The sequence below is a fragment of the Callospermophilus lateralis genome, chromosome 1 (assembly GCF_048772815.1).
Source record: "Callospermophilus lateralis isolate mCalLat2 chromosome 1, mCalLat2.hap1, whole genome shotgun sequence".
NCBI lineage: Eukaryota > Metazoa > Chordata > Mammalia > Rodentia > Sciuridae > Callospermophilus > Callospermophilus lateralis.
Genome location: NC_135305.1, coordinates 193764175 through 193791867, shown reverse-complemented (window position 1 = coordinate 193791867; position 27693 = coordinate 193764175). Strand labels below are relative to the sequence as shown.

General features: G+C 35.5%; 1 protein-coding gene across 4 annotated transcripts in view; it reads right to left on the bottom strand.

Moving 5' to 3' along the window:
- The window catches only part of Rbms3 (RNA binding motif single stranded interacting protein 3), a 663558-nt gene that overhangs the window by 92718 nt on the left and 543147 nt on the right, over positions 1–27693 (bottom strand). For 2 of the 4 annotated variants that reach the window (XM_076843087.1, XM_076843092.1), the window contains exons 9-10: positions 15359–15455; positions 13057–13107 (exon numbers count right to left, since the gene is read on the bottom strand). In XM_076843087.1, the coding sequence (XP_076699202.1) occupies positions 13057–13107; positions 15359–15455 (148 nt within the window). The remainder of the gene's footprint in view (positions 1–13056; positions 13108–15358; positions 15456–27693) is intronic. The other 2 variants (XM_076843100.1, XM_076843105.1) reach the window with 1 other exon arrangement.

Genomic DNA, 27693 nt, shown 5'->3' with positions numbered 1-27693 from the left:
TTATGGCCAGTAAGGGCATAAGCAATGCACATACTAAATTCTGGAATGTTAAAATGAGCATACAAGGTCTTCTACACCCTTTGCCAGACTTCTCAGAAAAGTGGTTAGAGGAGAAATGGGGAAATAAATACACAGTGTCTCTGGTATAATCAAATCTGCAACCAAAAAGCAGCTAGAATCTATACCATGAATATGAGAACTTTTCCTAAGTTGTTTTTTAGCAAACTTTTAAAATAGTTTTTTCTTATCTCTCTCTTCTCCACCTCCCTTTCCTATACCTCCTAATTGGTTGACCTATAAAACCCAAGCTATTCAAGACCATTAACCATGATCCTGAATTGCAGATGCAGTCCTGAAGTAGAAGTAACTAAGCCCTTCAAGATCAATTGTCAAAGAAAAACAAAGTTTCCCAATGACATTCCGAGAGGCAAGAAATGGAGAATAATGCATTTTAATATTTAGGGATATTGTTAATATTTGAACCCATTTTGACTGCATGTTTAATGAATTCTCAAATACTTCACCTAACTGCTGAAGACTTAGATATGTGAAGACATTTTCTTCCAAAGTGCTAGGAAAGAGCAAATGGTTCTATACAGACTCTCTGTCCCCTCCTCCTCAGTCCTTCAGTGATTTCATTAGTAGTTTTTGTTGCCCTGGCAACATTTGTAAAATAAATGATTTACCCTTTCTCTATATGATTTTGTTGCCCTGGTAACTTGCTGTTTTCTAGAGAGTCTGACCTGGACATTCTTTTGGCTGTATGTTTGCTTTCTTTAGGAAACAGAGCTTTAATAGATTGAATACTTAGCATTATGTTTCTATTTAATTATATTTAATATGCTAAGTGGCTATTAAGGAAGTAATGCCAATGTCTTCAGGAAGGAACTGGCAAGGTAGTGATATTCTGGTTTACTGATGAAGTGATGAAGACATTGTAAGTACTGTCCAAGGACTCATTGGAGGTCATGTATGACTGGAATTCCATCTCTTAGCAGCTGTCAGTCTCCTGTTCAGAATGATGTGTCTGATGTTTTAAAAAGTAATACATTACAGTTTGAGCTATTCTTTCCTTTTTATGATGCATGGTAAAATAACATGAAAGCACATGGAGAAAAGGCATATACACACATGCAAACATACACATGCATGCACAAATGTGCACATGTACACACAAACACAAGTATATATAACATTTCTATAGTATTGAAGTTGAAAGTTTTCAATCAGTGTTAATTGCTTGTGTGAAAAAATTACAGAGACAGTGGCTTATAGATGTATCACTGTGTACTCTGGACCTGTGTTGGTAATTGGTACTTGTCAGATGGCAACCTCTATATCTGAGAAAATTTTTAGGAGTATAAAAAGTTATTTTTCAATTTCAAAAGATTCTGGGATCACTACAACTTCTAGATAGATACTCCTGGGTAGGAAGCAGGATCCTTAGCAGAAAACGTGCACACTCAGAAGCTTTTGGAAGATCTAGTTGGATAATGAATGTTATCAACAAAACTATTTTTAAGGGCATAAAATTACTTTATGTTTAGAGTCTTTACATAAGGCATTTTTATAAAGCATTTTCCCATTATGATTGAGTTATCTATTTCTCCATTGGAAATTATGACTTTTACATACGTAAGTAACATAATTTACTTTTTCTGTTTTTTTTATTGGTTGTTCAAAACATTACAAAGCTCTTGACATATCATATTTCATACATTAGATTCAAGTGGGTTATGAACTCCCATTTTTACCCCAGTTACAGATTGCAGAATCACATTGGTTGCACATCCACATTTTTACATGATGCCATATTCATGACTGTTGTATTCTGCTACCTTTCCTATCCTTTATTATCCCCCCTCCCCTCCCCTCCCATCTTCTCTAACCCATCTACTACAATTCATTTCTTTCCTTGTTTTTTTCCCCATTCCCCTCACAACCTCTTATATGTAATTTTGTGTAACAATGAGGGTCTCCTTCCATTTCCATGCAATTTCCCTTTTCTCTCCCTTTCCCTCCCACCTCATGTCTCTGTTTAATCTTAGTCTTTTCCTCCTGCTCTTCCTCCCAGCTCTGTTGTTAGTTGCTCTCATTATATCAAAGAAGACATTTGGCATTTGATTTTTAGGGACTGGCTAGCTTCACTTAGCATAATCTGCTCTAATGCCATCCATTTCCCTGCAAATTCCATGATTTCGTCATTTTTTAGTGCTGATTAATACTCCAATGTGTATAAATGCCACATTTTTTTTTTTTATCCATTCATCTACTGAAGGGCATCTGGGTTGGTTCCACAGTCTAGCTTTTGTGAATTGTGCTGCTATGAACATCGATGTGGCAGTATCCCTGTAGTACGCTCTTTTAAGGTCTTCAGGGAATAGTCCGAGAAGGGCAATAGCTGGGTCAAATGGTGGTTCCATTCCCAGCTTTCCCAGGAATCTCCATACTGCTTTCCAAATTGGCCGCACCAATTTGCAGTTCCACCAGCAATGTATAAGAGTACCCTTTTCCCCACATCCTCGCCAGCACTTGTTGTTGTTTACTTCAAAATGGCTGCCAATCTTACTGGAGTGAGATGGTATCTCTATAGGTTTAATGCAATGCCAATCAAAATCCCAAGGGCATTTCTTGTAGAAATAGATAAAGCAATTATGAAATTCATACGGAAAAACAAAAGACCCAGAATAGCAAAAGCAATTCTAAGCACGAAGTGTGAGTCAGGCGGTATAGTGATACCAGATTTCGAACTATACTACAGAGCAAAAGTAACAAAAACAGCATGGTACTGGTACCAAAACAGGCGGGTGGACCAATGGTACAGAATAGAGGACACAGAGACACATCCACAAAATTAGAACTTTCTTTTATTTGATAAAGGGGCTAAAAGCATGCAATGGAGGAAGGATAGTATCTTCAACAAATGGTGTTGGGAAAACTGGAAATCCGTATGCAACAAAATGAAACTGAATCCCTTTCTCTCGCCATGCACAAAAGTTAACTCAAAATGGATCAAGGAGCTTGATATCAAATCAGAGATTCTGCGTCTGATAGAAGAAAAAGTTGGCTCCGATCTACATATTGTTGGGGCAGGCTCCAAATTCCTTAATAGGACACCCATAGCACAAGAGTTAATAACTAGAATCAACAAATGGGACTTACTCAAACTAAAAAGTTTTTTCTCAGTAAGAGAAACAATAAGAGAGGTAAATAGGGAGCCTACATCCTGGGAACAAATTTTTACTCCTCACACTTCAGATAGAGCTCTAATATCCAGAGTATACAAAGAACTCAAAAAATTAAACAATAAGAAAACAAATAACCCAATCAACAAATGGGCCAAAGACCTGAACAGACACTTCTCAGAGGAGGACATACAATCAATCAACAAGTACATGAAAAAATGCTCACCATCTATAGCAGTCAAAGAAATGCAAATCAAAACCACCCTAAGATACTTTTTTCTGTTTTATATTTACAATATAAACCTAAATTCTAGACAACAGCATTGGGATTTTCCAAGCTATTAAAAATATGTAGGAAAGTTGGTCAGAGTTGACTAAATGAAAGTTGTCCTTCAATAAATCAAAAGTTATCTTCCCAACCAAATCTTTCCTTATTCCATAACAGAAATTTCACTTAATAAAGATTATTTGCCTCTCTGCCCTGAAATAATTTGAGATCACTCCCCATACTTTATGTATTGGGACAAATATTTTTTTTCAACTAAAATGCCCTCTTAAAGGTCTTGTGTATATCTTTGTTTTTCCTTGTCCTTAACTGTTCAAAGTTGCTCCTTCATTTTCAATGTTATATAATTGCTAAACCCGTGACACATTTTCATCTGTCCATTTTTAATCAAATCATTTTAAGCATATAAAATATTTCTCTACAATTAAATTGAACATCTGAAGAAAGATTATTTTTTATTTCTCTTCTCCCATTTCCAATACAAAAAGCATAGTATGTGCATATTTGAAGGTCAAGAATTAAAAAAAAAAGTTTTAAATTGAATCCCAGTACCCTAATTTCATAAGATGAAGAGTCAATGACTAGTATAGCTAATGGCTCAAGAAAAGGAAGTGTGAATAAAGTGAAAATATAAGGAAAACATTCCTCTCATTTTAACACAATAAAGATCATTAGGAAACAAAATGAAAATTCCATATATTCTTAAAAATGACAAACCACTGACCTAAAACTAGCAATTTCTTTTAAAACAGTTGCCCACAAATTATTTTTACTTTGTGCTATACTTAAAATCCATACGATCCAAAAGATCAACAACTAATTACAAAGGATCTAATAATACAAATTTGGTTAAGATCATGGCATTTTGCAATTCAGTTGCTTTGAGCATTTAGCAACTAAATCATCAACTATGCAACAATCTGGTAGAGTCTGTAAAGTTCCTACGTGATTCTCACAAATCCACAAAGAGATTATGCATTTTAGTCTTTGAACGTGTCTTACAGAAACCATAAGTTAATTAAAACTGAGTTTGGTGGAGTAAGTACATCTATTCTCAAAAGCAAAAATGGATTTGTATGTGAATTTCTTGAAAACTTCAATATTAGATACTTTCAATACTATTTAAAATTGTTTCAGAATTTAGGGGAAAAAGAGTCCAAATGATTTTTGTGAAGTTTTTGTAATTCTCATATTCAAAACTGACTAAAATAGTACACCTAAAAGAGACTATCACTTGATAATTTCACTAATAAACACTGATGCCAAAATAATAAATAAAATATTAATGAGTATAATTAGAAATATGTCTTTAAGAAGTACACAACAAAATATGTCTTTAAGAAGTACACAACATGGACAAATGGTGTTCATGTTAGAGAGGCTCCATCTTAAAAAATAATAATTATAATCCAATTAATACTGATATATTAATAAAATTAATTTGGCCAAAGGAAAAGAGACTTATAATAGTTTATTTGAAAGACTTTTGATTAAATTCAATATCTACCTCGAATTAAAGAAGATAAATATCTCCTAGCATCATTTCCATTATGATAAGGATTAAATCAAATTATATACTCCAATGATACTGAACCAGCAAAATAAATTATGAAGTATAAATATTAAAAATGAGGTGGAAAATATATTATTTAGGATAGCTATGAAACTCTATCAATCACTGATGTACATTATGGAAAAAATACGAGAATTTAGAAAGATGGCTATTATAAAAATTATTTCATATTATGGGATGGAAGAACAGGCTAAATAGCATCATGAATGATCAACCAAACATTTCCCAAAGGTGGATATTCTCTAGGACAGCTAATCAGGTACACTGGGTTAAGGAGAGACTGCACTAAATTAAGAGAGTCTTTTTTTTTTTTTTTTTTTTTAAAAAGAGAGAGTGAGAGAGAGGGAGAGAGGGAGATAGAGAACTTTTTTAATATTTATTTTTTAGTATTTAGCGGGACACAACATCTTTGTTTGCATGTGGTGCTGAGGACCGAACCCGGGCAGCACACATGCCAGGCGAGCGTGCCACCGCTTGAGCCACATCCCCAGCCCCTTAAGAGAGTCTTAAAGTACAGTAACTAAATATAATATGCAGTCATTGATTGTTTTTTGGTTTGTGTAAATCAACTCTAAAGGTAATTTTGGATGAGTTGAGAAAATTTGATAAGAGGACATAAAAAATTTCTTCATGTGGGAAAATGGAGATTATTAGCTAATTTTTTAAAAAATGTTTGTACTGTGTGATCTCATTTTGATAAAAGATATACATATGTGTGATATTTACTGGTGTTTGTGTGTGTGTTTAGATGTAGGTAGATAAGTAGATGTAGATATAAATACAGATGAGTATCTGGACATATGTAATATTAGATCCTAATTGGAATAATCTCTCTTAAGAGGGAATTGGTGTTTATATATTCCTGTATTCACTTAGGTATATATTCTAAATTTTAACAATGCTTTGAATAATTAAAGGATATTTTACAAAGAAAATTGGCATGTAAGAGTAAATTATTTTTCTATATACCATAGTGACCAATGAGAAAATAGAATACAAATTTCAGAACTATTACAGTAACAAAAATTTTAATATGTCAAGGAAAACACACATTTAAGAAATACATTGGACATATAAGGAAGAAACTTAGATGCTCTTTGAATGGCTCAGAAGTCACAATAGAATTCTTCAGTAAATGCAAAGACATTTGGAAATTTTTTTTCTAAAATATTGGATTTTTTTTCTCTTCTCTTACAAGTCAATATATAATATTCAACATGATACCAGTCTGAATTTCAGTAAATTTTTCTAGCTTGGTAACATGCTACTAAAACTCCTACAAAAATGTCAATTTTCTAGAGAAGTTCCTGAGAGCAGGGGGGAAAACAAAACAAAACAAAACATTGTTAAGGACAAGTTCAGTGTATGAGATGCTATAAGTTTACAGTAATTAAAATAGAGCAATTGTAGAAACAAAAAAGCCAGTAACAAACAGAATAGAGTTCAGAAATAGTCTCAAACATGAACAGAGATTTACTCTGTGATAAATATTGGCATAAATTTTTATATCAGCAGAGAAAATATAGATGGGCTTATTTTGTAGAATTTTTTTATGACAACTGGTTATACATTTAAGGAAAAAAAACCTGGATCATTATCTCATCAAATACTACAAAATAAAATTCCAAAGTACTATAAACACATTATGGAACATACAATAATTTAAATTTTACAGTCATTAGAGACTTTCAAACAGAACACATATGCTCTATAGCAGTGGTTGACCAAAGAGCATGAAAGCCAAATGTGGCTCTCATCTGTTTCTATAAATAAAGTTTTATTAGAACAGTTACACCATTCATTTATGTGTTGTTCACACTACAACCACAAAACTGAGTAGGTGTGACAGAGTCCATATGGCACACTAAACTAAAAATATTTACTATTTGGCTGTTTATAGAAAATGTTTGCTGACTCTTACTCCAAAGAGAATGACTAGGCCAAGGGAACATAAATAAATTAAAGGTAAATCTGAATACATAAATGCCAACCTTTTACATATAAAAACCTATACAATTAAAATTCAAATAAATTGAGAAAATCTCTATGTTAAAGCAAGTGTTGATACACTGATTATAAAATTTTATAAATAAGATCAAGGTCCTAATGAGTAAAGTGAATGAAATTGGAGGTCAGAGAAAAAGAAAATAAAATAGATCCATAAACACATGAAAAGCAACTCAACTCCTCCAGGACTCAAAGAAATAAAAGTAAAACATCAGTAAGACACATCCACTACTTATCACTCTAACAAATATTTAAAACTTGAAATCAACCTATGTTAATGGAGGCCCTGAGGAAAGAAAACCAGTTATTAAAGTATAATTTGACAATGATGTATGACAAATTTTAAAACATGTGCACTCTTCCTTCAGATATTTTCTCACTAGTACTCAATATTAGAATCTTGAGTTTCTAAGCAAGTAGTAAAAGAAGCAACTTAGGGAACCACGCATGGGAAATCAGTTAAATAGCTTTTAGTGCATTTGTGATATATTATGAATTTTTTTAAAAGGCTGATATGGAACCGTATGTGTCTCATATGTAATGATATCCCAAACATTCTTGCTATGTTTTGATGTGGTTTATCCCCCGACCCCGCCAAAGTTTCATGTTTTGGAAGCTTGATCCATACTGTAAGACTACTGAAAGGTAGTGGGACCTTTAAGAGGTGGGGCCTAATAGTGGGAGAGAATTGGGTTATGATCTACCTCACAAATGGATTAATGCTAGTTGCATGCAGTGGGTAGAGTTTTGCAGGAGCCATTTATTTCCCAGGATAGTGGATCATTATAAAAGAGTGAGGCTGGAGACTCCTTGATCTTTTCCGTTCTCTTTCATGATGTGATTCCTCTCTTGCATGCTTTCTTAAGCAGACAGAAGACCCTCACCTGGGGCCAGAGAGATATGACTGCCTCATCTTGGAGTTTCAGCTTCAAAAACTGTAAGCCAAAGTAAATTTCTTTTCTTTATAAAATATCCACCTGCAGGTATTTTGTTATAGCTACACAAAACAAATTAAAACAATCCTATTGGAGAAAAATAAAGCAGGTTGTAATACAATATTGCCGATCTCAAATATATCTTTATAATACATACACATTTATATGAATATGTATATGTACTGTTATATGCATAAATTGACTGGATGGTAACATGAATTTGTTAACAATGTTCATTTCTGCAGAATAGAATTGATGAGTAAAGGATTTCTAGTTTTCCGTCTTTTAAACTTCTGTGCACTTAAATAGTGAGCCTTGAATGCCACTGTTTACAGATTTTTTTTTAATAAAGTCAACTAATATTTTTGAAAAACTACTATAGAACATTGGATTTACATTTAACAAAGCAAAGTCAGCTCTGTAAAGTAGTTAAGGTGTCTCAGAGACTTGCTACAAAATTGTTTTGTTCATATTTACTTCACCCCAGAAGTACATTTAAAAGGAGGCAACAATGGAAAGAAGATATGGCTCCTAAGTTTGGGTCTCACTCACTTGAATTCTTTCCTGACAGAAATAATATTTATGAGTTAGGGAAGCTGTTTCTTGATTTTGTTAAGTTGAAAAATATTTTATATTAATATATGTATTTGTTTAGCTAAGTTAACTATTTTGCTCTGGTACTTTGGTAATGAAAACATGAGGGTTATCATTTTTGCTTGGCTCAGGTATTACAGTAAAAGAGAAATATCTGAAAACCTTGTTTTTTGAACAGTTATAATATTCTGTAGTATTTGGTATATTGTCAAATTTGGTGATATGCTTTTTCAGAAAACATACTTGGAAATTTAGAGGACAAACTACAGCTTAGGCTTCACCTATGTGGAGGTAAAGAATAATCAAATCAAGTATTCTGGCTCTCTTATAAAGCCTTGTTGTAGAAAGAAAGTTTATATTTGTTCTTTAGCTGTAAACCTAGGTTTTATTAATCAGAAAAACGACAATTGAACTATGCATGGTGACAAATCTTCTAATGATTCAATGAAGGCATCTTAAGTTCCTTACATTACTGTAATTAGATAACCAATTTGTAATTAAGTAAAAATGAAAGATGAACTTTCTCTCTGAGATGAAATAGGGCTAACCATATGAAAAATAGCATATTTATGATTCAAATGAGCCTAAATAGAATTTAAGAGAATGGGACTCGACTTTTCTCTTGGGAAGTATTATTTTTTTCTCCATGACAGTAGCAGAAATTTAACAAAATATCCAATGTAGTGGGAGTTTCAACCACTTATGGACATGCCATCCTACTATAACGTACTGTTCTATCAACTAGATACTTGGTGTAATCCAATTAATTATTAATATTCTGTTGGTGTGATGGTACAGTTTGGAGTAGAGTATAATCATACAGATACAAGTAACCAAATTGCATTGACAGAGTCAGTATATTTACTTGCTCACAGCAAAAAGTGAATTCATAATTTAGGAGGCAGCCCTCTGTCCTTAGAGTCTGTTCAAATGATCAACAATAAAGTGCAAACAGAAATGGGCTTGCTTCATTCAATAAGATCCCAGAGTCCAAAAACTGTGATCTGTTTTCTTGCACAAATACCAGAATGGCTATAACGCATGAGAGGAGATTCCCTTTTCCAAGAGCCTTTTTCTAAATCTGCAAAAAAAAAAAAAAAAAACAACAAAAAAAAAACCCACTCTGCACACTACTTTGAAAATTAAATCTCCAGAGAAGCCAGCTGGAATGGAAAAATTGAGCAAACTATATGCTTATGTTTTTTGTTCCTCATCTTCTTCTTGTTCTATTCCCTTCTTGACATCAATTTACTTCTCTCTCAATAACACAGTACTCCTCCAGCTTAACCATTCATCTACCATAGAAAAAGACCAAGGGCACTGTGCTCTACTGTAATACTTTGCTGAAAGACTGATTCTTTTCAGATACAACCCCAATTGAGACCATAGGGCCCCTTTAGTCGACTCTGAAAAGGAATCTGAAGGGCTTCTGGTCCAGGTGATCAATGCATCTGGCTTCCTCTCAAGAGTCTGTGAGCAAGCTGGAAAGAAGATGCCTCCACAGTGAGAGGTCACACAGGAGCTTTTCTTCAAATGGGGAAGAGCGATGTGATAGGAGAGAAAAGTTGCAACTGCAGTGAACTTATGGGCAACATATTTAAGACATGGATATTGACATTTTGAATTTATTTTTCAAGTAGATTCCAGTTACCGATAAAGAAGGTAGCCAATGGGCCTTTCCTTTAAGTACAAGGTGTTGAATGGTTTGCTAAGTAAATGAAATAAGTACCAATCTAAACAATTGGATTTATTTATAGCCAGAAAGTGTATCCTCACCAAACTCATTAGCAAAGTGAGCTTAAAAAAAAAAAAAAAAAAAAAAAAAACATCGTGAAGCTGGGCTTGTGGCTAAGTGGTAGAATGCTTGCCTAGCAGGTGTGAGGCACTGGGTTCAATCCTCAGCACCACATTAAATAAATAAATATTATTAAAAACCCCACTGTGAATGTGGTAGAAATAGGTGATATTTGCAAAGTTTCCACTTCTTTTTTTCTATACCAGTACTCCTTTTCTACAATTGGATAATGTAAAACATAATGTGAAATCTACATATATAACTTAATACCTTATTTCATTTATTGAACAAAACATATAATTATTTAGATGTTATTATGTCTATCTTACAAATGAGAAAAGTGCAGCTTAGAAAGTTTAAGGAAATCCCCATATGTGGAAAGGTTTCCTAGGCTGATGTGTGTAACCAAGAATCTATGTTATTAATCATCAATTCATTCATTCACTCTTCTAAGTTACAGGTTATCTTGTTTCTTCACTTCAAAAAGTTTAGGTATTTTTATTTTTTAGCATGATATTGTGATCGAGTTAACTTAATTTCATTGTGAGAATGAAATTAAGGCCAGTTGGGTAATACACACAACCATCAAGACTGTTAACAGGGCAAAGACTGGTAGTATAAACTCTGTGTTCCCATGACACTGTTTAGTTATTTTTTCCATGGTAAAAACAACAATGTGGTGGGTGGTCCAACTTCTCCTTTTTCCAGGAATCTGCTTCAGTTAGACATTACGTTTTATGTTTAGTGGCCTAAGCTCCATCATGATGTGCAGTGTAGTCATGGGACGTGACAAATGATATCAATGAGCAGAAGCCACAGCAAGCAAAATCCAAGGAGACAAAGTAAAACACACACACACACACACACACACACACACACACACACACATACACCCCTATTGCCAGAGGAAGATACATGAGAAATATACATGCAACCATGAGGTTGAAGCTGTTCTGGGCTGGAGAAGGAGGTAGCTGAAAAACTTAGCTGAGGTCCTCAGTAACAGTTCAAGTGAAGACCTGAACAATCCTCCTGGATCCTCCTCCCTAATGGTTCAAGAAATACTAAGGAGTTTCTATATTTTGACTATCTAAATATTTTGCCAGATCTGCATTCTTTTTAGCCACAAAGAGATGATGTGTAACCTTGGTGTGAAGGCTGAGTAAGCATTACTGCTCTGCCGATAAGCACATTATTTCTTTAGACAGTGGTTGTTTCCTTTTGGAGTCTCTTCTTTAGAATTTGGCAGGTCTCTGCTTTTCCTATGCTAGCCCAGACCATGCTATGCTATATGTTGGTTTGGCAACACATGTTGGATTTTACCTCATGATTTGGATAGAAGAGTAAGCCTGGATTTGCTGCATATTAGTATGATTTATAGAACACAGAGCAGATGAACTCAGGAAACCCCCAAGGTGTGTAAATAATAGTAAATAGAGGGATTTACAAAATATGTCCCAAAGTTCTGCTGTAGTAACCTACCTATTGGTATTCTTTAAATAAAAAACAAACTGTTGAAATGTTAGCAGCAACATAAGTTCCTTATTTTTTAAAAAAAGAAATGGACAAAGTTCAAATATGAAAAACAGATTCTCTGGTCCTCTGAGTGCAGGAAATGAACGCCTGTGCATTCAGCTCCATGCTCTTTAAACTTAGCTTTTAGAAAGGGTGAAAATGCAGCGTTACTCCTTTGTACAACTAACATATTCCATGATAAAGATAATGGTAATAATAATAATGCACAGCATTTCATATTTTTTTCATAGACATTCTCATTTGATCCTCTCTAAAGCACTGTTAAGTCTAGTGACAGAAAAGGACACAAAGCCACAGATGTGAGCTACCTAGGAGTACACCAGAGAGCAGTCAGTCTCTCTCGTCTGTCTCACACTCTTATGAGTGTGTTGTTATTGAAACACATCCTCTCTCTCTCTCTCTCTCTCTCTCTCTCTCTCTCTCTCAGAGCTAGAAAATCTTGAAGATGAGACAAAAGGAATATTTGCCTCCATTCTAGATTCTAATGTCATACATCATGTTTTTCCTTTAGAACAGATGGAATGTTGCAGAAAAATGGGAAATTTAGCCTGCAGAGAATAATTTGAATATTTTTTGGATGACATTTCCCACTAAAGAAAAGAAGACCTATAGCTAGCTAACCTTATAAAACAACATCAACAACAAACTATCCACCTTGCTATCTATAGATCATCATCTATCAGTACAGAACTACCTTCACATTTCAGATATATTGCTTAAGGTCAACACTTGGCTTTGATACTCAAAATTGCCCTCAAACCCCATCAGACAACATCTGAAGAAGGAAAATGAAGACTTTTCTGGTATAAGGATTTAACAGAGTTCTGAGTTCTTGTATAAAGCAAAAGTTTCTCATTCATAACAATAGTAGACATCAGCTGGGAAGTTGACTGCTTTTCTGCTATTTCCTACAATAAGGTTTCTATCTGTCTCTTCTTTCCCTCTTTATCTACCTGTGTCTCTCTAGCTATCAGTTGTACATGCTTTTGTAGATATTTTCAGGAACAGCTTTTTATCTGGAGAATATGGCTGCCTGAAAGAGTTATAGAATATAACAAAAGCTTTACCCCGAAGCTTCGATGCATTACAAAAGCTTGCACTTGGATAAGAGAAATATTGAGCCTCAGGTGACTGAGAACACTTACTGTTGGTTGCATAACGTATGGCGGATGAGGCATCCATGAAGTACTCTGGACCTATATCAAACAGCATTTATTAGCACAAAGCAATCACAGAGAGAACTGGTTCTTGTGTTCAGTGGAGTCACACTAGGTCATAAGGAAGTGGATTCCATCTGACTTTACAGCTAATTAATGCTCAAAACTAAGGATCAAAAGGGAATTCTTAGACCTGAGTAATTTGGTCCCTGAGACAATGAAATAAAGCAACTTCCCATTTCACTGGCTGGCTTCGCTTTTAGTGTCCACATGGACGAGACTGGATCTTGAAGCATATTTGAGGTTGGTATTGAAGATTCAAGACTTAGAAGGCCTCAGAGACTATTTTCAGGTCAATTCCCAGGGATACCCTGGCAAATAATGAAGGAAGCAAGAGTTAACTGCTAGACTTCCTCTTTTTCTGTCTTTGGTTGTGACTTTAAATACTCAGGTGATCCCAATCTTAGAAAAATGTCCAAGCAGCAAAAGTGGTATTTAAAAAAATGAAGAAATAAACCAGAAAATTGTGAGGAGTGCTTTGGGCTAAACCCAAGTTAAACAAGTTTGGAAATTCTTTTTTTTTTTTCCTCTCTCTCTCATGGCAATTGGTATGGAGAATAGAAATGTGCATTTGAGCCAGCCAGCTCTTCTTAAAGGTATCATGTATCAGTCAAATGAGAAAGTCAGACTGTACAAGCTGACTGTCACATAGGAAACCATGAAGATTTTGTTTTCCAATACACTCAAACCAACAAAATTGCCAATTCACTTTACATTATGAAAACATAAAAGTGGTGAAAAGCCAAGAGTCAACAACATGGGAAATTGCTGTAATCTCTCTTTTTTTTTTGAAAGAAAAGAACTAGAGTTAAATTTCACGTATGAGCCCTCCCAAGTGAAGTGTCTTTTCTGTGCATTTTTTATTCATATCTCCAAAGTGCTCTACACTGTGGCTTAGTGGGTGGTCTTGGCTGAAGCAGAGACCAAGATTAGAAAAAAGAAAGCGCGCGCACACGCGCATGCACACACACACTCACGCACTCACGCACACACAAACACACACGCTGGCCTGCAGGAAGAATAAAAACTGGATAGCACCTGCATATGGCCTCATGGGTCCCAAGGAAAGACAATTAAGAAATCATCCTCTCTAGTACCCCCTAATGCAATTCAAACAAAAGTCCATTCCATTCGCCCATGGGTATATTTCAAGAGTATAGAAAAAGAGTGAAAATGATCTGCTTCAGGGGGAATCAGTGAAAGAAAAATGCACATAGTCTTAAGTTTGATGCTTTGATAGCTGGGACATCCTGAAATGAAGTATGCAGTGGCTCAATAAGGTGAAACTTCACTGAATTAGTAGCAGTCAGCACCATGATAGTTTTACCCACTGTAAAACGTCCAACCCCACCATTTGCAAAACACAGAGAAGCACGTGCTGGTTCTCTCTTTCACGACTTTTTTTTTTTTTTTAAAGAAATACTTTCTAGATGTAACATTTATAGGCATTTTCTAATCAGAATTAGAAGAGTTGTTTGAAGAATAACTAGGTAAAGAGGAGAAGGGAGTAATATCACATCTCTCAAGGAATAAGGAATATATATTTTTTTTTCCAGGGAAAAGTGTGACTATTTCAGTCCACCTGTGCACTTGGAATGACTGGTCGCAACATTTGGTTTGAGACACATTGGGTCTCAGATTTTCTTGTGTTCCAACATGTGGGATCACAGAGGTCCCTTTTGATCCCTCTGAAACTGAGAATGAAATATAAGCAGGGAGCAGGAATCACTTTTACCACTTTGATAATTTTGCTTATTTGGGGGGAAGTATGATTTAACCTCTATCTGTGTAGCTTTACCAGGACAGCTGTGACAAAATGAGATGACAATGGTGAAATATTCTAGAATATAGTGAAGGAATTGCTAGAAACGTGCTTTCGGAAAGACACAATAGGGAACATGAACAACCAAAATAAGAGACAACAAATAAAATAATTCCCCAGTGGTAAAAGAGCTGTACTAACAGTGGCTGGCAAGTTGCATAATCATAAAAACTCAGTAGGAAGAATGAAAAGCATGTTGGGTTTTATTATTCAGTGAATTGATGCAAACAGGCCCTAGAAAGTATAGACTAATTCATAACTTGAGCATTATCACACTAAGAGGAGACTAACGTATATGAGGACATTTTTTTTTTTCTATTAATTCTAACTGTGCCCTTTTTGCCTCTACATAGTGAATTACTACTGGTAAGGAAGATCTCTCCTGAGGTGCAGGTGAATCAGACATACCTGGTATGTGGAGACAGGGGAAGCAGCAATGAATGGCGTGATAGATGTCTGTGGAATCATGCGGTTGGTTGCAATACTGTACGGTGAAGAATAAAATCTGCAAACAGAAAAAAAAAAAAGAAAGAAGAAGAAGAAGATTTCATGAAGCTGCTGAACGCCTGGCTACTGAGCATGTTTTAGAAAGACAAGGGTTCCACCCTCATGATTTTCCACCAACTCTTAATAGGAGCATCCAGGGGATTAACAGTATTGGATTCCACTAAGAGAAGTCAATCATTGAACAAAATGACTACTTCAAGTCATTATATAAAATTAGCTGCAAAAAAAATCTCTCTAATGCCAGGTGAATATAACAGTAATTTAATCAACAAGATCAGAAAAGCCATGGTCATCATTCTTTTCAAAAAAGGTCAAGCCATTCTAAAGCTCTGTGGGTGAAAGGCAAACGAAAACACCAAGTTTTGTGAAGATGGCTAACATACCAACAGGAACTGCATGTATCTCTTTATTCAAGAAATAAGGATCAGTTCCTAGGAAGTTCTGGATATTTTTGTGCTAGACATTGTGCCCGCATGCAGAGAATTCTTTCTCCATGAAAAGAGAAGAAAGAGGAAAATTAGTGTACAAAAATAGGAATATTTTCTGGATTCAATGAAGATGGAGAAACTGGATCTATATGACAGACTCTTGGAGACTCTGGGGTCCTTCATAGAACAATTATAAAGTGATACTGAGCAAAATCAGGATTCCACATGCCACAAGTGGGATGATTCTTCTGCAGATCTAGTAATGAGTGGATCCTAGAAATAGAAATAAGTTGTATGCCCTTCTTTCTTCAGGATGTACCTTCGAATTCATGAGTTGCTTGATGCTCAAATTCATCAGCAGAAATTTAAGTCATATTTTCTCCTTTCTATCTCACTATAAGTGAAAGGGTAGAGTGGCAAGCCACAGAACAAATAAAACCAGGTTTCCTGGGATGGAATATTTCGCGGATGTAAGGATTGATAGAGAAAAATGAATATCAGGGATAAAGGAATCATTACTTGAGTTTTACCATATGCCTATCAAAAAACAATTACTATGTTCATTTTTTAAAATTATTGAGACAAAGTCCTAATAAGACTTAGTAGTCACTGATATTTTTTTCATAGAGAATTTCCTGGGTTATTTGAAAAGGAAGCATTTCCTGAGATTGCTATTGAATGTAGACAAATGAAAAGTAAAGGTTGCCAGGATTCAAGGAGTAAATTCTTCAAGTAAGGATTAGGGGATGATAGTCTTAACTTTATTTTATCTAGTTTTTAACAAGAATTTTATGAGGCCACACACTTTTAATATCTAAAACAAAAGTATACCTGAAAAATAATTAGTCCATTCTACATTATATCATTTCTATCCAATGGACCCCTAAATTTACAGTTGTACATTTTTAAATATATATATATATATATGGGCTACATGTCTATTAGGATGGCAAAACAAAGCAAAACAAAGCTGGGTGCTGACAAGGATTCAAAAAAAGTAGAATTCTCATTCATTGCTCCTGGAAACACACAATAGTGCAGCCATTTTAGAAAACAGTTTGGCTGTTTCTTATAAAGTTAACAGTACACACATCATAAGACTCAGGAATGTCACTCTTCTCAATAAAAAAATTCATGAAAATTTTTTTCTTTAAACAAAGAGATTAATGTGAATGTTTATAGAAGCTATGTTTATATTTGCCTGGAATTAGAAAGACCTTAAATGTCATTGAACTGAATTGATAAACTATGGTGTATTCATGCACTGAAATACTACTAGGGGATTAAAAAACAATACGGTCACCCCTTAGTCTCATGTGTGATTGGTTCCAGGACTCACCACAAATACCAAAATGCAAGGATGCTGAAGTCCCATGTATAAAATGGGGTAATGTTTTCGCTGAACCTGAGTACATTTCCTATATTCTTTGTTTCCCCTCTTAATTACTTATTATACCCAGTACAATGTAAATACTATATAATTAGTTGCTATTCCTTTATTATTTAGGAATATAATGTCAAGAAAAAAGTTTGTGTATTTTTAATACAGACATATTTTTTTCCCCAAATATTTTCTCTCTTAGTTGAATTAGTGGGTGTGGAATCCACAGAAAGTGAGGGTCGAATGTAACGACTGGTACAGTCAAAATGATGACTCTAAAGCGAATTATGCTAACTAAAAGAAGTCAGACTCAAAGATTATATACCATATAATTCCATTTATATTACAACATGAAAAGTCCAAACTATAGAGACAGAAATAGATGAATGAGGGTGGGAAAAGGGGTCTATTTGTTGTTGTTGTTGTTTTGTTTTTGGTACTGGGGGTTGAACTCAGGGGCACTCAACCACTTAGCCACAACCCCAGCCTTATTTTGTATTTTATTTACAGACAGGGTCTCACTGAGTTGCTTAGTGCCTCGCCATTGCTAAGGCTGGCTTTGAATTTGCCATCCTCATGGCTTAGCCTCCTGAGCTGCTGGTATTACAGGCATGTGCCACAGCACCCGGCTAGAAGGGTCTAATTCTAAAGCAACAGGAGATGATTTAAGAATGGGCTACAGCTGTACAATACCTTGATGGTTGTTGAGGTTACACAGTTGTGTAGGTTTGTCAAAATCATAGAATGATATACTGAAAAGAGTGAACATACTGAGTAAGTTATATGCAGTTGTCTCTTTTAAAAAGACAATTATTATTTAAGAAAGCATCCATCTCTCTAATTTAAAACTATATTAAGCATTTTCTAAGTGTATTAAAGATGGATAAGACTCTGAAACATCCCTAAGAGTTTCTCTAAGAGTCACTCAAACTACACCTTGTTTCCACTCCCATCAGCCTAACAACTCTCCAAAGGATTTTCATTGCAAAAATAAATAAATAAATAAATAAAATTTAAACTCCTTGTCCTGGCCAGTTCAATCGGGGTACCTATTGCTTATCTCTCAGATATTTTCCTACCTCATTCCTACTTGGTCAACTAGGATTCAACCCCACTGACTTCTTCTCTCCCCTGATCTCCCCCAAGGCTACTCAACTTATTATTCTTCCGCTCTAGAATGCTCACTTCCCCAAACTCCCTAACACTGCCTCTTTTTCATCTTTGGGCTCACTCCACTGTTTCTTCTTTAGAGAGGCCTGTAGGTGATGAAGCAATGGCTGCTTGTTCTCCAGCTCCTTTTATTATGTATTTAATGTCTTCTTTGCTCTTATCTATGTGAGGTCATAATTTTTAAAAATTTATTTACATATGTTATGGACTCAATGTTTGAGCCTCATCCTCACTCAAATTCTTAATGTGGAAGTCCTAACTGCTAGTGTAGTTGTATTTGAGGAAGGTCTGGAAACAGCTATTTAGAATTAAATGAGGTCATAAGATTGGGACCTAGATTGGATAATATTAATGTTCTTAATAAAAAGAGACAGTAAAGAGCTTACTAATGTTTACATGCCTTGGGAAAAAGCCATTTGAGGATACAGTCCACAAGTTGGGAAGAGAGCTCTCACCAAAACCTAACCACCAGGGAGCTTGATCTTGAACTTGTAGCATTCAGAATTAGTGAGAAGGCAAATTTCTGTTGTTTCTGTTGTTTAAAACACCCACTCAATACTCTTTCTCAATGCATCCCAGACTGGGAGATGCAATGTCTTTATCAATGATTTCTCTCTTTAGAATGTCAGCTCAAATAGCAGATGCTTTTTAACTATTGAATATTGAATGAATGAATACATGCAGAGCAGCTTGGGGGATTACGGTACAGGATGGCCAATGCCCAGAGGACAGGAACAGAAAAAATGGATCCCTGAAATCAGGTAGGAAGCTAAGAGATAAGAGCCCAGAGAACACAGTCCAGCATTGCATACTCTGTTTCCTATGCATACAAAGACAATAGTAACTAGATGAAAGTCCTTTTCTATGAAAAACACGGTTTGCATTTAATAACTCCCTTTAGGTCTTACTTTTGACAGGTCTTATCTATGAGGCAGTAAACAGAAGACTGGTCCAGGGATCATGAAGACATGACAGGCTCCCAAGACCACTCAAACAACAGTCCTTCTCTTACACCATGTAGTAGTTTAACTTCCGGTAGATATTCAAGTTTAACCTCTTATACCGACAGAGAAAATCATGCATCACATTTTAGCATGGCTGGTCTATTTTATAAAATGTACCAATTGGAGTATTAAAAATGAAAGCAATAAAAATTGGATTGACAGGAAGAGTTTACAGGGAATTCCATGGGGGAAAACTGAGAGCAGAAACATAAAGAAACCAGCCAAGTAAACTGATACTAACAAAAGGAACCCTTGGGGGAAAATTTAATGCATTTTTGTTCTATCTGCGCTAATCCTATCCATCAAATGAGAATGATATTTCATACTTCCTAGCAAGTTTCAATACTGCCACTCAAGTCAGAGTCATTTAGAAGGGAAAATGTACTGGGAAGAATGGACTGAGCACAGCATACTATCTTGATCCTCTAATTCTGGTATCTGAAAATAAGCTCTTCTCAAGCCCAAACACAAACCAGATGAATTTACAGAAAGCCCTTGCTTAAGCCAGGACAGGAGGGACTACTAGCGTGTCTGAGGCTTAAAGGTGCTATATCTAAAGAAAATACCCAGACTCAAAGGGAGAACTGTAGAATGTGCTTTCCAATCTCTTAGCTCTTTCCTATTCCCTGTCATGTGTCCATATCACAGTCTGAAAATACTTTCTATAAGAGGCATCACCTTAAAAAAATTAGAACATCCCAATAAACCTTCAGGCAGAAGTGACATGGTATTGGGGAACAGGAAAGAGAAAATTGACAAAACGTTTTAGCCATAATAATAGATTGAAGGTAGTTCCAAACATGTGCCCTTGTGCTTTTATATTTGTTAACCCATGCATTATACCTTGCAAAATCCTGTTACAGAAAACGGAGAATGCACTGCTCAACACATTTTCCTGAAATCAGTTTACTCTCTTAAGAGAGATTTCTTTGACCAGATTCACATAATACTATGAATGTAACAAGGACCCCTTTTATATTTAGCCTTGAACTTCTAAGCCAGAGGGGATTTTTCCCTCCAAGGGACATTTGACAGTGTTTGGAGACACTTGCCACAATCTGGAGAGTGGATGCGAGTGGCATGTGCTGAGGAGAGGTCCGGGATGTTGCTACTCCTTGCAACGTGTAGGAAAGCTCTCACAGCAAGATGATCTGGTCCAAAATGTTAATAGTGTTGAGATGGAGGAAACTGGACTTTGGCATAAGGGCTAGTTTCCTCTGGAGAGGTTTCACACAAACAAAATACCAAACGCCAAAGTGACTAAGAGAAGTTAACTAAGCATGAACTCTAAGATGGCCCTTGAAAACTTAGTATTTCTTTTCTTTTTTAAAAATATCTTTTTTTTAGATGTTATGGACCTTTATTTTATTCATTTATTTGTCTGTGGTGCTAAGAATCAAACCCAGGGCCTCACACGTGCTAGGCAAGTGCTCTTACCACTGAGCCACAACCCCAGCCCCTGAAAACTTAATATTTCTAATGAATGTGAAAAGTTCCATGGTAATCTGGCAGTAAAGGCAAAGAGCCTCTGTAAGTCCAGAAAATGCAAGTGTAGGTCACTAATAGGATATTATTTTGCCTGCAGAAAAGTCATCTTCAGGGGGTTTGGCAGTCAGTAGTAATATGGTGAAATCTTATTTCACTGATAATAAAAACAACATGAATGTATCAATAACCCCAGGGTAGGATATTTTTTTTTTCTTGTAGAAAAAAAAACTATAAAATCCTATTTACACACTGAAGTAAACAGCACAGGCTGTGTTTCATGTCTGAAGGCTATATTGTTAGAGTCAGAACCATGAATGCTACCCTCAGGGTAACACAAGAGCACAAGATTAATAAGTTATTGGTCATTTTTATTGTAATGCCAACGTATCCTTCACATTAGATTTCTTTCCTGGTATAATAAGATAAGGCTTCTGTATCACTTAATATCAAGTGTTCATATAAAACAGCTGGCAAACCAATGTTATAGAAAATATTCTTTTTATATCTCCCCCAAGAATACATTTTATTCAAATAAAACAATCCAAGAGGGTCTCACACAGCATCTCTCAGTGAAAAGGGCACAGGAATGATGAGATTTTGAATATGGGAGGGATTGTTCCCCGCCTCCTATGCTCATATTTGAAAGTGATGGAATTTCATATTGAACTGCTAAAAAAGCAATAGGGCAAGAGTAATAACAAATTATAGAGTTATGCTAGAGAGCTTTGAAAGAAGGACAGGAATTTTTATTCTTGCAAGTTACCCTATTGGAAAAAGTATGCAGCTTTTTTTTCCCCTTTTCTATAGTGACTCAGATACTTCTTCACTCTAACCTCCAAAGCCTTAGACAGAAGTGACATTGAACTAATTCTTTTAAACATGGTAATTGGATAGATTCAGGCAGATGACAGAACCAACATTTTCCGCTGACTAAATGCAAACAGCACAGATTTACCATGGTCCAGTGACAAAATGTTTGTTCTTCATTAGGTAACAATCAAGCTAAATGTGAGAGTCTTTATTTCAGTTTCTTTGCTCTATTAATGTGGACGTGTTGGGACTCAGAACATTTAAATCTTTACACAGTGTGAGGTTCCAGCTGCAACCCAGCCACATATTGGCTTATGATTCTCAGAAAGGCCTGTGGCAGCATGTAGTTATAGGACACTACAGGATTATAAAATATGTCCTTCAACCAGGACTTCTGTAAGTGGGACTTCTGTAAGAGGACAAACTCATGTTAGTATTCATCCTGAAGCCACTCAATGAATGCCTCATTGGAACACAAATCCCTATCCTCTGTGTCCAATGGAACTAATTTGCCTCAATTTAAAATATATAAAAAGGTTAACAGTGAAAAATATTTCCCTTCTGCCTCTATTTCCCAGTTGTCCACTGGCTCTTAGCACAGAATGATTACTACCCTTTCTTGTATCCTCTTGCAAAATATTTCATATATATATAATACATACATATATAAACATTAATATGTACATAAATCTCTTAGTACTTCGTGTTTTGCTTTCTATATCACATTAGAACTGTGTACATGTCCTTTGTAATTAGTGTGAAAATTTCTTTTCTCAAATTGTATCACAAAAATAACTTTCAATGGTACAACAGATAGCAATTTTTAAAAAGTTTTGAAATGAAATGAATCAACATTAAATAATCCTTAATAGTACTAACCAGATTGGAGTGAGTTGCAACTGGTACCATCCTCTGGTCTGCCCATGGTATAGAACTAGCTTCTTCCCCACAGTATTACATATTAAGTCTTTTTTTTTTTTTTTTCTGTCTCTCTGTTATTTTTGAGTTGGGTTTGACTGATAGATGGAATACAGCTGGGTGAATAGGGAATAGCACACTTTATTCTAGACGTTTATTTTAGACATTCCTTGGTGTGCTGAGTAGTTATCTAAATCAGCTGCTATACCTCTATGAAGTGCCGGTGTTAACCTAAGGGACAGTATGTTGAGAAAATATTTGCAGCTATTTTGACATCTTAGGTGTGTAGAAATGGTTGTTCTGCCAGTGCAAATGTTACCATGTGAGCCAATAAAAACCAGAGATGAGCACAATATTTTAAAAAAATTATCTCTATTAAAAAGAATCAAATGAATCATATTTCTTAGCTATCATCTTCCTATTTGTTTCAGTTTCACTGTAGTATATAAAATTTCTATCATCTAATCATCAATAATATAACGGATAGTCTAATGCTTTCAAAATTCCATTCTCAACCCAGGACATCAGAAACTCGGGGACACTTTGCTTGGGTGACACTAGATGTTTTATTTACAGAGAATTAGGTTAAGATGTCACATGGGAGCAGCTTGGGTGGATGGTTGGGGTGAGGTGGGGATTTCCCTGATGTCAACTCTCTAGAAGCAGGTATCACCAGACAGAGTTCCCACTTTTTTTTTTTTTTTTTTTTTTTTTTTTTTTACTAGGGATTGAACTCAGGGGCACTCAACCAGTAAGTCACATCCCCAGCCCTTTTTTACCTTTTATTTAGAGACAGGGTTTCACCGAGTTGCATAGGGTCTCGCTACTTTCTGAGACTGGCTGTGAATTCGTGATCCTCCTGCCTCAGCCTCCCAAGCTGCTGGGAGTACAGGCGTGTACCACCACACCTGGCCAGAGTTTCCACTTCTGATTTGGCATTCCCAATGCTGGGTTAAACAGTTTATTCAACTTTATTTTTGAAAAATTATTATTGTGCCTGGCATTGAACCCAGGGGTACTTAAATACAGAACAACATCCTCAGCCTTTTATTTAATTTTTATTTTGAGACAGGGTCTCACTAAATTGCTGAAGTCCTCCCTAAATTGCAGAGGCTGGCTTTGAACTTGGAATTCTCTTGCCTTAGCCTCCCAAATTACTGGGATTATAGGCATGCAACACCGTGCCCAGTTTAAAAACTGTCTACTCAAAAGAACAAGACATAGTGAACTTCACCAATGAGTTAATAGTCCAGCAGGGATGCAAACACGTGTGTCAATAGCTATGTGATGAAAAGGCTAATTGTGACATATATTGTGGGATTGCCACAGAATGCAACAATATCATCAGTATATACAATGCTGATTATGTTACACCACACCAATTTCCTTTAATCCTCACACAGTCTTATGAAAGGATGTTAGCACTGTCATCTCCACCTCACAGAGAAGGAAACTGAAGTACAGTTTGTGGTCTCGTATTTGGTAAATGACAGAACTTGGATGTACTTCAGGGTAGCTGGTTCTGAATTCTGTTCTCTGAACCATTGCTTATACTGTTTCTCTGATGACCAATGGTATAATAGCTGTGCCAAGTATCATTTGATGATGTCCCTGAAATGAATACTTTTTTAAAAACGTGTGTGTGGGAGGGGGTGATTAGTGGGTGTCACCATGTCCGAATTCAGGTAGAGAAAATTCCTTAAGAAATAAGACTCAGAGTGCACTGTGATGTTCTGAGACCCACAGTTCAGCTGCAGTAACCCATGTCTGGAAGTCCTTTGGGGCTACCTGGGGGATTCTGAATTTCGTTCTCTGGTTAGTAAATGTTACTCAGAACTTCAAATCAGGTAGGTATGTGATTCCTGTGATTACGCTGACTTTTAAAAATTATTCAATATGTGGTGTATATACACAATGGAGTTTTACTCAGTCAAAAAGAAGAAAGAAATTGTCATTTGCAGGAAAATGGGTGGAACTGAAGAGAAACATGTTAAATGAAATATGCCAGATTCAGAAAGTCAAAGATCATGTGTTTTCTCTTGGATGTGGAAGCTAAAGGGGAAAAAAAGGGAAATAAGGCGGGGATTTCGTGAAAATAGAAGGGAGACCAGTAGAATAAAGAAAGAGGACTAGGAAGAAAAAGGGGAAGTACTGGGGAATGAAATTGATCAAATTATGTTATGTGCATATATGCATTTATTACAATAGATCCCATTTTTGTAAAATTGTAACACATCAATCAATAATCTTTGAAAAACAAAAAAATTTAAAAGAAACAGGAAAATCATTTGGAGAAGCTATATTAGAAGCCAGTAAATGACAATGTAGTACAGGTATGTAATGGTGATTTGATTAATTCCCCCCGTGGCAGGAGGGAAGGCTGAGCCGATGATACAGTTTAGATATAGAAAGAACAAAATCTAATGAAAAATTTGATCATGGCGAATGTAGAAGAACCCAAAAGAAAGAATCCACACTATAATCTGGACTTGATAGCCTAAGTGACTTTTAGAGTGAATTTTTTAAACAGGAAAGATAATTTGATAAGTGTTCTCCACTTAAATTTGTGTGGTTTGTATCATGAAGTGTTGACGAAGATCATGATCTCAGTTGGGACATGCAAAGACACGTGTAAACGGTGATAGAGCTCTGAAGCTTTATGAACTAAACTGTGAGGTCTTTAGCTCCTAAAAATAAATTTAAAAAAAAATCAGGTAGAAGGGGAAGAATCAGAAGAGGAGATAGAAGGCAGTAAAATGAGGAGCATGAAGAAATAGCAAAGAGTGGATCCAAGAGAAGAGTTTCAAAACAGTATAAACCGTGAATTAAAAAAAAAATCAAATGTATATGATGTTAGATATTTAAGTGGACTAAAAACTGTAGTTACAACTGTCAAATTTAGAGATCCCCAGGGACACCAACAAGAGAAGTTCCTGTGAGTTTTGGTTTAAAATTCACATTTCAACAGGCTGAATCAGAAAAGACTAAGGACGACAGTTGTGTAGAATACTGAAGATGTTTATCAGGAAAGAGAAGGTCTGGTTGCTATTCAGAGGGTCCTGCCAGTAGAAAGGATTATTTTGTTTCCAACATCTATGTAGGTGGGGGAAATTGAAGTGTATAATGTACAGATTAAAAGTAATATTTTATGGGCAACAATGTGTTGAAAAGGGAGACTGATTTATGGAATAAAGTTCTTTATTTTATGAGATTAGATAAAAATCAATAATTTGGGCTGATGTGGTGGCACATACCTATAATCCCAGCTACTCAGGAGGCTGAGGCAGGAGCATCACAAATTGGAGGCCAACTTGGCAACTTAGTGAGATCATGTCTCAAAAGAAAAGACTAAAATAAAAGGGCTGGAGGTGTAGCTCAGTGGTAGAGCACTTGCCTATCATGTGTAAAGCCCTGGTTTAATACCCGGTTACACAATAAATGAATGAATGAATGAATGAATGGATGAATGAATGAATGTGGGTACTTTTAGCATCAAAGGTTTGTTCTTGAGTAAACTATTCATTATTGAGACTATTCAAGTGGTAGTAGGAGAGGGCATTTGACAGTCTATATCAAATACCATTGCTTCTGTATAGCTTTCCATTTATCCTAGTTGTCAAGGGCATCAGACTCTCCTTAGAGTAAGAGACTTGCATTTGACTCCCAGCTCTTCCTCAGACTGAATGGCCTCATTTACTTATCTGTAAAATGGGAATGTTAGTACTCACCAAAGGAGTTATCATTAATTCACGAAATAAATCATTCAAAGTATGTTCGTGTATGTTTTTTAATTTTGCTTCAGAATCAGCCAGCAATACAGTGCATTTTAGAGATAACTGAAAATTATATGGAAAACAGATGACATTTGTGAGTTAGTATTAATTACAGTGTATGTGACAATGATATTGTCACTGTGGCATAATGTCTGTAATTTTGAAGATGTGTATTGAATAATTTAGGGGTGAAGTTGGTTATGATGTCTAAATTTTGCTTTGATATGGTCCAGCAAAAAATATCTACTGATCTAAATAGTGATTAACACAATTGTAATTCAATAATTAAGTGTATAATTAAGTATAAAAATAAGTTATCCTATTTCTATCTTTAACAACATAAACTCTATGATACAAGGACTAGGTACATCTAGGTCACTGTGCATCTTCAATCCCTGACATATAGTCTTAAGAAACAGGTAGACTCACATTTCATAAGATATATACACACATACACATATGTAGGTATGAATACACACACACACGTGTATATATGAGAAACACTATAAAATATTAGCACTTGTGGAATCTAATGAGTGGGCATACAGGTGTTTATTTAACTATCACTTCTGTTTCTCTGTATGTGTACCCGTTTTCAAAATAAATCACTTACTCTAACAATATGTATTCATTTAACTCTCAAATCAGATATATCCATTTGAATCAATGCCCCACTGAATTAAAAATATCAAGTAATTTGTAAATAGTGTATGTTCAGTAAATGTCACTCCTTCTGTTATAGCATCTATATTGTGTCACTGTCACTTAGCACACTATGTCTCATTTCATAGCTTTTGAATTAACTATTATGTCTCAGCTATGCAACTTAATTCTAGAGGACTTTCTTGGCTGAGTCTTTACTTTTCTCAACTCACTAAGTCTAAAGTGCTTTTGTCGGTGGGGGGGGGGTAAGTAAATATGCTTGTTGGCTAAATAAATGGATATCTTTAAGCTTCACTCCTGGAGGGAAATCTTCATCAACAAGGGGACAAAGGCCCAAACTTACACCCTTGTTTATTACCAGTGGTTAACTCTTCATGGAAGGTAGACTGCAAAGTTCTTGCAGGAGGATGTCTTCTCAAATACTGTGATCTTTAACACCTATAGGACGTAGCACTGTGCCTGGTAGACTCCCTGGATGTTTGTTGAATGGATGAATAAATGACTGGTGGAATGAATGATGGTAAGAATAAGAGATAATTATTTAAACACTCAACATCTTAATGATTTCATTAGAGGTCACTGACCAAATAGAAAAATGGAA